Source organism: Trachemys scripta, chromosome 2, assembly GCF_013100865.1.
Source record: "Trachemys scripta elegans isolate TJP31775 chromosome 2, CAS_Tse_1.0, whole genome shotgun sequence".
NCBI lineage: Eukaryota > Metazoa > Chordata > Testudines > Emydidae > Trachemys > Trachemys scripta.
The window spans coordinates 200681227-200693556 of NC_048299.1; the positions used below are offsets into that span (position 1 = coordinate 200681227).

Here is a 12330-nt window from a genome sequence, read left to right on the forward strand (position 1 = left end):
CACTTAGTCATACTTCTTGTTCAGTCAATCGCTAAGACAAACAAGTTTACATTTATGGGAGATAATGCTGCCTGCTTCTTATTTACGTCACCTGAAAGTGAGAACAGGTGTTCGCATGGCACTTTTGTAGCCGGCATTGCAAGATATTTACATGCCAGATATGCTAAGCATTCATATGTCTCTTCATGCTTCGACCACCGTTCCAGAGGACATGCTTCCATGCTGATGATGCTTGTTAAAAAAATAATATGTTAATTAAAATTTGTGACTGAACTCCTAAGGGGAGAATTGTATGTTTCCTGCTTTGTTTTACCTGCATTCTGCCATACATTTCATGTTACAGCAGTCTCAGATGATGACCCAGCACATGTTTGTTTTAAGAACGCTTTCACTGCAGGTTTGACAAAAAGCAAAGAAGGTACCAATGTGAGATTTCTAAAGATATCTACAGCACTCAACCCAAGGTTTAAGAATCTGAAGTTTATTCCAAAATCTGAGAAGGATGAGGTGTGGAGCATGCTTTCAGAAGTCTTAAAACAGCAACACTCCCAAGTGGAAACTACAGAACCCGAACCACCAAAAAAGAAAATCAACCCTCTGTTGGTGGCATCTGACTCAGATGATGAAAATAAACATGCATCTGTCCACACAGCTTTGGATTGTTATCAAGCAGAACCCATCAGCACAATGGATGCATATCCTCTGGAATTGTGGTTGAAGCCTGAAGTGACATATGAATCTTTAGGACTTCTGGCACATAAATATCTTGTGACGCCAGCTACAACAATGCCATGCAAACGCCTGTTCTCACTTTCAGGTGACATTGTAAACAAGAAACAGGCAGCATTATCTCCTGCATATGTTAAAAAAAAAAAAAAACTTGATTGAGTGATTGGCTGAACAAGAAGTAGAACTGAGTGGACTTGCAGGTTCTAAAGTTTTACATTGTTTTATTTTTGAATGCCTTTTTTTTTACATAATTCTACATTTGTAAGTTCAACTTTCATAAACAAAACTTTACACTGTAAAAAAAGAATCAAAAATCAATTGAGTACTGTACACTTTGTATTCTGTGTGATAATTGAAATCAATATATTTGAAAATGTAGAAAACATCCAAAACATGTAAATAAATTGTATTCTGTTTTTTTAATTGCACGATTAATTGCTATTCATTTTTTAATCACTTGACAGCCCTAATTGTAATACGTTAACCACTGATTACATTAACAGCAAATGGTTAGTCAACTCTGTTTTCACTTCATAATCCCAGATTCTGCGCCTGATTCTCCTTTTAGACTGGAGTATCTCAGTTGAGGTCAGTGGCATAAAAGTTGTGAGAGAGAAAAATCAGACCCCAGTTTACAATTTCCTGGGAACTGGAACTATGGAGGGCAACTGGCAAAGTGGGGAGATAAGAGCTGTGTGTTCAGGCCAGGATACACTGCAAAGGATGAGGGAAAATCAGAAGTCAGAGGAGGAAGATGGGAGTAGGAGAGATGCAAAGTGTAGGAGCAAGGCAGCAGTGTGAACAGAGCACTGTGATGGGCAAGAAGAAAGGTAAAAAGCATAAACGGGAGTGGCTACCCTACGGATCACCAAGGAAATTTAAGAAGAGATTAAAGCAGAGCACTGAGTAGAAAGGACACATGTTTAACAGGATTTTGAAATGTCTTCCTAAGAGATTCCCCCTGCCAACTCAGGCCAGGTAAAGCATGAAAATGTGATGTGTTCTACAGATGGACTGGAGTTGGAATTCGCACCAGACCTGGCAAAGTTGCTTGATTTTGAATTTCTGCTATTAGCAGCAGCTGAAGCATTTTGAGGGAGGAGACACTGGGACAATAACATATTTTCACTGCTGTTGCACTCGTTTTTCTCTACAAAATGCTCTGTGCTTGAACCAGAGTTATTGCTCTCCCTTCATCTGGCTTAGGTCATTATCATTTAATCTACCCTTCTCTACAGCTGAGAAAGCAATACTCTGGTAAGTGTTAGAATAGCACAGATAGAACGTAGAGAATTTTTTCACTTGACCAGAGCTCGGAGAGCCGGGAAGCCTCCCCACATAACTTCTGCAGCAAGATTTCACGTTGGTCCATGCTATCTCATCGTTTTTTAAACTTGTTCACAAAAGCAAGGAGGACCAGAGGCATTTGGTCCTGCTAATTACTACCGCAGTTTTTCACAGGATGATTTCCTCACTTATGTTACGATATTTTATCAGAAGATTATTTTTACCTGTCCTCTAGTGACAGTGTCTAACACGTCAGCAGGAGTGGACGTTATCAGAACTGTGAATAAAAAATGAATTTGCTTAATCTGTGTTTGCAGCTTTCTTGTCTTTGCTCTCCATGAATAAGTTTCCCAGCAAGAATATTTTTAGAGAAACTTTCACAGAATGTTAAAGAATATATATGGAAGATAAATGTTGAATTCAGAAACACAACCAATATTCTCATGAAGCACTAGCACTGAGAGATTTCATAGTTTGCACTATTTAAAAGCTGGGATTCTAAGCTTTCAGAATGAACTACAGCATTGTTTCTAGAGCTAACATTTCTCAAGGCAGCATGCACTCGAATCAGGCGTGAGCACCACCATATTGCGCAATGGACACTTGATAAAATTACCAGACTAAGTGACAGACATTGGCGGGGGGCCAGGAGGGGGCTCTGGGCTGAGGCAGGGGGTTGGAGTATGGGAGGGGGTATGGGCTTTGGTCTGCGAGTGCAGATTCCGGGATGGAGCCAGAAATGAGGGGTTCAGGGTGTGGGAGGGGGCTCCAGGCTGGAGCAGGGGGTTGGCATGTGGGAGGGCTCCAGCTGGGGATTCAGGCTCTGGGGTGGGGCTTGGGGTGTAGGAGGTTGCTCCAGGCTGGGACCAAGGGGTTCGGAGGGCAGGAGGGGGATCAGGGCTGGGGCAAGGGGGTGGGGTGCAGGGACTGTGTGTGTGTGTGTGTGTGTGTGTGTGTGTGTGTGTTTTCCAGGAAGCGGCTGCATATCATTGTCCCCTCCCCCCCCGGCTCCTACATGGAGGCATGGCCAGGTGACTGCGCGCTGCCCCGTCTGCGGGCAGCGCCCCCGCAGCTCCCATTGGCCGCGGTTCCCAACCAATGGGCTGGGAGCTGCGGAGACAGCACTCAAGGACTGGGGACGGAGGCAGCGTCCCTGCAGAGCTGCCTGACGCCTGGCCACGCCTCCGCCAGCAACAGCAGGGATGGGGAGCCGCTTGTGGAGAGCCGCCTGAGGTGAGCACCCCCACGGACCTCAACATATTTACCACGGACACTTGTGTCTGTGTATGGACACATTGCCGACCCCTGAATTGAAACAGGTCAGAAGTGTGGGAGGGAGGGAGGGAAGGGAAAAGGCAAGTTGTGACCAGAACGTTATATGAAGGTCTGATATCTTGAGGACCACAGGGGGAACTGAGGAATATTCTCCATTATGGGAAACCTGGCAGTGATGTAGAGCATTCCTCTATTGTTCTGGTGGTTTATTGAATATCAGACCTTAAATTGGTCAGTGGTCCTCTGGACCAGCAATGCTACTTTGGAACTGGTCCGGCACTTAATAGAAGAAGCCCCAGACCTCCAATCAGTGCAATTTTCAACTCATGAAAAAGCAGACAAATATCAACTGCAATATTTGCATTAATGTGAGTTGAGGGAGAGTTTGTGAAATTTTTGGAACTATTGTAACAAGCTATGAATGATGTATGAAATGAAAATTCCTATCCAAGTTTCAGAGAAGAAAGGCAGTGTTGTTTGCTGTGTCCATAGTCAGAGATACACAATATTAGGCTCAGAGACACACAGCCAGACAAGTTCACCACACCCAGCCGTCTTGCAAAGATTATCAAACAAACACTCCAGAAAACTCAAATATGTTATTAAAGTTTTCTTACTGCCTTCAACATCCCCTCCTTAGGCTAAACTCTTCATATAGTCAGCTAGCAGAAGCCTGTACAGAGAGATTTCTGTCCCACACAAGATACCCTCTCTTTAAAAACAAAACAAAAACCTCCTTTCTTGATATTTAGGGGGAAATATACAATAGTCCTCAGTTTTCCCCTTTTGTACTTTACATAGTGTCTGTGTTTTCAAGGGTTTTTCTTATGTGATATTGACTTCTGAAAGCCAGAGACCCACTTAGACCCTGATCAAGGACTATTGTACCCTGGGCTTGATCCTGCCCAGGGCAGAGTACTCTGGCTATGATCCAGCATAACACTTAAGCACATGCTAAACTTTCAACCCTCAAGTAGTCCCATTGATTACCATGGGGCTGCCAACAGCTGAAAGTTAAGCATATGCTTAAGTGCTATGCTGGATTGGAGCCAGAGCACTCCACTCTGGGCAGGATTGAACCCCATTATAGTACCCTCTATGTAAGGAACAGGGACTGAAACTGCTGCATGGATTCCAGAAAAAAAAAATGTGGATAACAACCAGCGATACCAATTTATACCAAGGATCTGGTCTACTGTTTTCTTTCTAAAGGGAGCACCCGAATAGTCTTTTTTCCCCACATTAAATAAAATAATGTTTACATCTTTAGCTGGAATGTTTTTATTATCACACTTTGTCTGATGCTATTTATAGGTTGGTCTCCCAGCCTTTACAATTACATATACTAATGATTAGAGTTTATGGGTATTTCACTGTCTTTTGTTTTATATAATTCTGTCTATGCTTTATTCAAATGTTGGTGTTTATCACGCTGTGATTATTCTGGAATTAGATTTATTTATAGCGATAAATATATGTAAAAACAATAGGCTCAAAAATACTTGTTTAATGGGTCAATTTGTAAATATTTATTTAAATGTCTGTTTAGTCATATTTATTTTTAGACAATTTGTCATTTTTCCTGTCTGTGTTCTAATTACTTGCAATCTAGTGGAATAATCTGTCTCCCTGTTTATTATATGTTGATCACAGAAGTTAAAGATGAAAAAGACCAGTTAAAATCATTAAATTCACTCCTCCCCCACCCCCCCACTCCCCAGGTAAGAACATATAGTCTGACCCTGTAAACACTTAAGCACATGAATAACTCTATTACCAAGAGTCGAACCACAGAAATCAATGGGACTAGTTACATGAGTAGAGTTATTCACATGGATAGATATTTGTAGGATCAAGCCCATAATCCTCAGATAGAAGATTATATTGATATTATACTACGCTTGTTATTTGCCAGAAGGCCAATATAGTTTTCTTATAATAATTATATTAAAATATATAATAATGATATCAACCCAACTCTCATGAGTAACCCTTCAATAAGAAACCAAAGAGAGTGAATGCACAATGGAAAGTGAAAAAGTAAAATAAATAAATTAAAAATAAGGTAGTACAGGACGATCAGTTATTTGTACACATTAGTGATTTTTTAAATTATAAAAATATTTGAGCGTGGGTAAGTAAACACATGAACACTTTTGCATAAGTACATTTCACTCCCACTTCCCAACAACAGCAAAAGTTTGTTTGTTTGTTTTTTCCCCCTCTCTCCGGGGCTGGTCATAGTTTAAGAAAAATAAATCAAATCTCTCTCCAAGGACAGAAAATACTTCAAAGAGCCCTTCTGGTTTTTCTTCCTTCTCTCTTCTGACTTCTCAGACTCCAAGCATCTGCTCATATAGATCCTAGAATCTTATTCAGAAAAAACTCCCACTAACTTTTCAGGGAAAGACTGTAGGATTGGGCCCCAATACATATCAAAAAATACTTAAATAATGAGATCCTACTGCAATTACTGAATTTTAACTTACAATTTAAGCAAATACACCTCTACCCCAATATAACGTGACCCGATATAACACCAATTCGAATATAACGCGGTAAAGCAGTGCTCTGAGGGGGGGGGGAGGGAGGGCTGCGCACTCCGGCAGATCAAAGCAAGTTCGATATAACGCGGTTTCACCTATAACGTGGTAAGATTTTTTGGCTCCGAAGGACAGCGTTATATCAAGGTAGAGGTGTACATCTTGTTTTTAAAGTTGTTACACTTAAAATTTCCTAGCAATGCAGTAATTCAACAGCCTTTTTTTTTTTATTTAAACAAACAATTTTTAATAGGGCTAATGGGTAAGAGGTGATTAAAAATGAGTTCATGAATTCACATGGTGCTGGGTTGGTCACTGGAATTCGTATTTCTATAGAGTAGTTCACTGTCATTGTAATTAATATCCATAATACATACATTCTCGTATGTATGGAATATCCTCTGTTCGGGTAAGCACCTGATATTTAAGACCGTTATATACACAATATATAATGCACAGCTTTGTTTCATCAAAATATTTTTATATGTAACGTAGATCATCTAAATATCAAAAAAGCACTGTGGACAAGATGTTGATCTAACTAGAAGTAAATGGCAAATTTCAAATGCTATTTAATATTTAGCATTAAAATGATGAAGAGCTTCTATTTGAAGGGTATCAGTTCTTAGCAATTTATTGCTCAGCTTATTACGAATGAAAGACACATAGTGACATTTCATGGAACAAGTGAGTATCCACATAATAGGAAGGGGCATAGTCAGTTTTTAAAGTTGGATACAGAAAGTCAGTCTGACATATCAGTGATTGTCACAGATCAACATTAATAACAAAAGGCACACATCTACAACACAGGTAACAAGTTGTATACCTGATTCAGATCTCAGTTACTCTATTTGACCAGAATTTGGCCCATTTACTTCATGATTTAGTCCTATATCTGTAAATTTGTAAAGGAAATAAGAAGAATAATTACACAGAACTTTGCCTCAATGGTTTTACTTGTTTGTTATAACCCTTCTCCCAGTCCTCCTACTGTCTCGTCTACGTTTGGGTCCTGAACCTTAAAACACTTACATATATGAGTAACTTTATTTGCATGAGTAGTTCCATTGAGTTTCATGAGACTACTCATGTGAGTAAAGTTAAAGTTATTCATGTGCATAATTGTTTGCAGGATCAAGGACATAGATTGCAAACTCTTCAGTGCATTTTCCTTTCTTATTCTCTATCCTGAAGGAAACTAGCACACAGTGAGTGATAGATCAATATTAACAATAATAGATTCTGCTAATATCATAGAGTTTTGGGCACACAGCAAACTTCCAAGATTACAGAACTTATATTTTGAGTTATTTAAAAAATATTCACCCAGTTTTTATAGTCACACTGCTGCCATACTAATATACACCTGAATGCATATGAAACTTGAAAGATACTTTTATATAGTATACCTTATATTAAAAATAAAAATATGCTTTGTAATTCCAACTCTAGTTATCCAGAAGATAATGTTTATCTTCACCAATATAAAGCAAGTCAGATTCAGGAAATAAAGATTTGCAATTAGGAAGATCTAATTTCCTTTAAAATGGACACCTCCAGTATACCTTATCAGATATTCAGTGTCAATATTTTAGAACCTGGCTCACCATATATAACTTCCTGATAGGTTTGTCACTCAGAAGTAGTGACAGGCACCATTAATAAACAAGGACATACTTCGCCCAATCTTTATTTGTCCACTTCAGTGTCACAACTCTAAAATGGGCAGTTAAATACTATGAAAAGAAACAACATCGGAAATGACCCAGACAGGGTTATTCAGCTGTGTCTCTGGGGAGTCTCCCATGATTTGTCTCAAGTGGCCAATGTTTATATAAGAAAAGAAGGTACCTTTTTTTTGTTGTTGTTGTTGCCAAAAAGTCTTACAAACACCAAATATGCAAAATTAATTGTCTCAGGCCCCTGTGAGGCAAGGAGCATCCTCAGATCCCATAGATGTAAACAAGAGCTGAGTGGACTGAGCCCATCGCAGGAGGGGCTCAGGTCCTTGCAGTATCAGCCACATACTTCATTCGCTCATGTCTGTTCAGAAATATATACAAACGGTTTTTGTTTTTCTATTTATAACAATAAAATTTAGCTCATTTAGTGTCTGATCCAATATCTATTAAAGTCAATAGGAATCTATTGACTTTAGTAGGAGTTGGATCAGACCTAAACAGAGCTTATTGTCTGTGGATCTCAAATTCCTTTGCAGAAGAGGGTAAGTACCATTATCACTGTTTTACAGATATGGAAACTGAAGCCCTGTAAAGTGATTTTCCCCAGTCACACAACAGGTCAGTGGCAGCGCTATGAATAGAACCCTAGTCTCCTGACTCCTACTCCAGTGCCCTGTCCAACGGACCACAATGCCTTACCTAACATAAAATACGTACTACAGAACCATGCCTTAATGCATAATGTGCTAGCTTTATTCAAAAACAAAAAGCAAAAACAAACAAACTCCTGTCTATGCTGGACAATTTAAGAATCTATAAATTATAAAGATATTGGCCCACATTCACCAGTACACTGTTCCAGCAATGCAAAGCAACTGTAAAGCCAGCTTTAGCCAGGTTTATGATTGCTTTGTACCCCTGGAATGGAGCGAAATAGCTGGAGTGCACCCATGATTCTAGGCCAAGGTGTGTAACTGTACTCTCAGCAGGTGCTTGCACTCTTTCCACAAAAGTTGAAGTACAGCATGCATATTCACCCCGACTAGATAACACTAGAATGACATAAGCACCAAATCAATTATCAATGGACAGTTCAGACTTTTGCAAGTAATTTCCTTGATTTGTTTTAGCAATGTACAACTAACTTATTGCATGATCTCACAACAGAATACTCAATGTGGCTCTAATTTGTATCAGCTGCCTTATGTTTGTAATAAAAAAGATAGTAAATCACGAACGAAGCTATTGCTCAGTACTCAGAGGCTAGAAAATTATACACGGTGTCCCGCAATACCCAGAGAGAGATCCCAAACTTTAAAAATCCCACTGACCATCTGAGCTCTGGTGATGTAAAGCTTGTTAGCTGTTGTGTTCTCACTAGATGTGGAAATGATTTACTGATGACCCAATGGTTCCCCACCCAGAAATCTCCGCCTCTCTTACTTACACTGGGGTTGGTGAACAGGGAAACTGGTTCCAGGCACATTTGTACTGCGCCTGAATAAACTGTTCAGTTCCATCCAGCACAGAGCAGCTCACGTTCTTGTTCACTATGTAGGCACACCAGTTCCTGGGAGAGAGTGACAAAAAGCAGGACAAATGCACAGTTAAAGGGGCAAACAATAAAGATTATTAAACCAGTGGCATGTCAAGTGTAGAACAAAAGCACCAGTCAGGAGACAGCCCTGCGTGACTGTAGCTCATAAAACCTTCTCCGTGTCCTCTAGCACAAGCCTATGACCAGCTCTTTGGGCGCCCTGAGCGAAGTGTCAGCATCCACCCCGCAGCACTCCTGCAGCCATTTCAAGCGTTGGGACTTTACATTCCTCTCGCTCTGGCTCGCCCCGCTGCAGGCAGAGGGTCTCGCAGCATCTCGAACCCCCAGACTAAAGGGGACTCCCGGGGAGCCTCCCGCCCCCACAGCTCTGCCTCTGGAGTTGCGGCGGAGACCGGGGCCGAGAGGGGGTCAGTCAGCCCCGGGAGCCGCAGCTGGGACCCTCCCGCTTGCCCAGCGCACGCAAGAAGGAGACGCACTTACTTGCTCCTGGCGCCCGGCCGGTTGTACCTCAAGTGCGGGGTGGCCTCGCTGAGCCCGCCGGCCAGAGACAGGAGGAGCGCCAGTGCCCAGCCCAGGGGCGCGACGGGTCCCGGGCGCAGCCCCATTGCGGCCGGCAGGGCAGGAGCTGGAGCGCCCCGCGCCTGGCTGGGGACTGGCGCCTGAGCGGGGAGCAGCCCGGGCTGGAGACACCCTAGAGCGGACCGCGCCGTGCTAAGAAGCCCCCGCAGAGAGAGACTCCGCTCCTCTGAATCCCCCTTCCCCGTTCGCGTCTTCCGCTTCTCTCCTCTCGCCCCTGCACTTTCTCCCTCCGTTCTCCTCCTGCGATCCCGCACTGACGCAAGAGGCCCCCCTTCCGCCCTCCGTCCACTGGATTCACACCCCCACCCCCGACGGGTGACTCCCCTCTACCCACGCTTTGTCTGACCAAACTAATGCAAGGCAGGAACCCCCCACTCCTTTCCCACCGGGGGGGGGGGGGGAGAGGAAGGGGCAGGTCTTGATTACTTCATATTACTCAGTTGTGGAGGGTTTTTTTTGTCTTCCAGAGAGAGAGTTTACCCATTATCTCGTCTGCACACACAGTCCCATAGCCAGACGGGCCGACCCTTACAAACAGGCCCCACCCCGCTCTCTATTGGCCTGCACCTTTGGCAGGAGACCTTTGTCTTCTAATCCCCTAGGAGTGCACACGTGCTACTGTAAGATACTTAGGTATACAGGCAACTCATCTGGCATGTACCCACCACTCCCTCCCCCCATTCACTCAGGACTGCCTTCCCCTCTCCGCCCCGCCCAATTATACAAGCCAGCAAACCATAACAGTGAAGGCTTTTGCAATCAATGCTTTATAAATTAATACTAGTAACTAATAGAGAAACTGCTCAGTCCAAAATGAACATTATACTCTATGTGTAGGGTGTCACATATCTCACACATGGTGTATGGGTAGCTACCATGCTACCCATACACCATGACGCCTTAAGGGTTGGCAACTTTCTAATCCCACAAAAGGAACACCCCAGCCCCCACTCGCTCCATCCTCCCTCCCTCCATCGCTCGCTCTCTCCCACCCTCACTCACTTTCATTGAGCGGGGTCAGGGGGTTGGGATATGGGAGGGGGGTGAGGGCTCTGGGGTGGGACCAGGGATGAGGGGTTTGGGGTGCGGGAGAGGGATACAGGCTGGGGCAGGGGTGTTGGGGGGTACAGGCTCCAGCTGAAGCCAGAAATGAGGGGTTCAGGGTGCAGGAGGAGGCTCTGGGCTGGGGCCAAGGTTTTCAGAGTGTGGAAGAGGGTTCAGGCTCTGGATGGGGGTGTAGGCTCTAGGGTAAAGCTAGGGATGAGGGGTTTGGGGTGCGGGACGGCCATCTGGGCTGGGGCAGGAGGTTGAGGTGCTGGGGGGGGGAGAATACGGGCTCTGGGTGAGGCCAGAAATGAGAGATTCAGGAGGGGGCTCAGGGCTGGGGCAGGGGGTATGTGGGAGGGTGCAGGGTCCCAGTGGCACTTACCACTGCTCCCAGGAAGCGGCCAGTGAGGCTCCGCATGCTGCCCTCATGCCCACAGGCACCACTCCCACAGCTCCCATTGGTCGCGGTGCCCAGCCAATGGGAGCTGTGGAGCCGGCCCTCAGGGCTGGGGTAGTGCACGGAGCCTCCCTGCCACCCATGCGCCTAGGGGCCGCAAGGACCTAGCAGCTGCTTTCAGGAGCCACACAGAGCTAGGGTAGGCAGGGAGCCTGCCTTAGCCCTGCTGCGCTGCCGACCGGACTGTTCTCTTTAAGGTATTACTTTGGAAAATGACAGGCTCATATTCTTATAATTCTTAGAAGAGCCTTGTCTTTTTGTTCTGTGTTTGCAGAGTGCCTCTCACAATGATGTCTTGATTTACGATTGGGGTCCCTAGGTGCTACTACTATACAAACAAATAAATCATTTTATCTTCACCTTAGTTCTTCTCATGTGGTCTGACATAACTCCTAACCTTACCTGAATTCCACCTGCCAATCTGCCAAAACCTACTGTCCAACTGCTTGGCTGATAAGGTCACCAAATCTGAAAGAAAATTAGCTTGCAAAACTATGAAGCCAAATCAGTCTTTCAGCAAATTTCTTTTCAGTAGTTGCTTCATTTGAAACTGCTGAAGTTTTCTACCGTTGCTTACCAGTAGAAAATTCTCTAAATTACAGGTGCATTGGAAGAGACCATCTAAGATAAGAACTATTCAAGATTACTGCCCTCTTTTTAATCCATTTAGGAATTATGGATGTCTTTATTGTTTCACCTAAAATAACAACATCCTTCCAACAAGTGCTCCATAGCTGTTGTGGGAAAGACAACAACTGACGGATTGTAATAAATGATTTTATAAAGTTCAAATAATCTACTGCACTATGGTTTACACTTGCAATACCATTACATTTTAGACTTAGTTATTTGTGCCAACAGAACTTCTTTGGAATTTCTCTTGAGTAAGGCAAGACAGAATCCAGCATGGTCCCAAAAATGTCATAAACACAACAATAAAGATTCTTTCTTTTTTTCCCCTCCACTAAAGGAACTCCAACCAGCCCCCTTTCAAAACGCTACTAGTAATATGCAACAGTGGGCTGTCCCAAAGAGAAAATCATCAAACAATGGAGGACTGAGGTCATCTCTATCTTTTGAATGACTACACACTGCAAAAATGAATTGGATGATTTAAACAAAAATAAGACACAGTGGAATGTCTTTATACACAAAATATTTTGTTTGAAT

At 43.3% G+C, this 12330-nt stretch overlaps 1 protein-coding gene across 1 annotated transcript in view; it reads right to left on the reverse strand.

Moving 5' to 3' along the window:
* EMILIN2 (elastin microfibril interfacer 2) overlaps positions 1-9935 on the reverse strand; it is a 61627-nt gene extending 51692 nt beyond the window's left edge. Inside the window, exons 1-2 of the mRNA XM_034762709.1 lie at positions 9558-9935; positions 8967-9089 (exon numbers count right to left, since the gene is read on the reverse strand). Of these exons, the coding sequence (XP_034618600.1) occupies positions 8967-9089; positions 9558-9682 (248 nt within the window). The 5' untranslated portion in view covers positions 9683-9935. The remainder of the gene's footprint in view (positions 1-8966; positions 9090-9557) is intronic.
* Positions 9936-12330: the final 2395 nt, after the last annotated feature.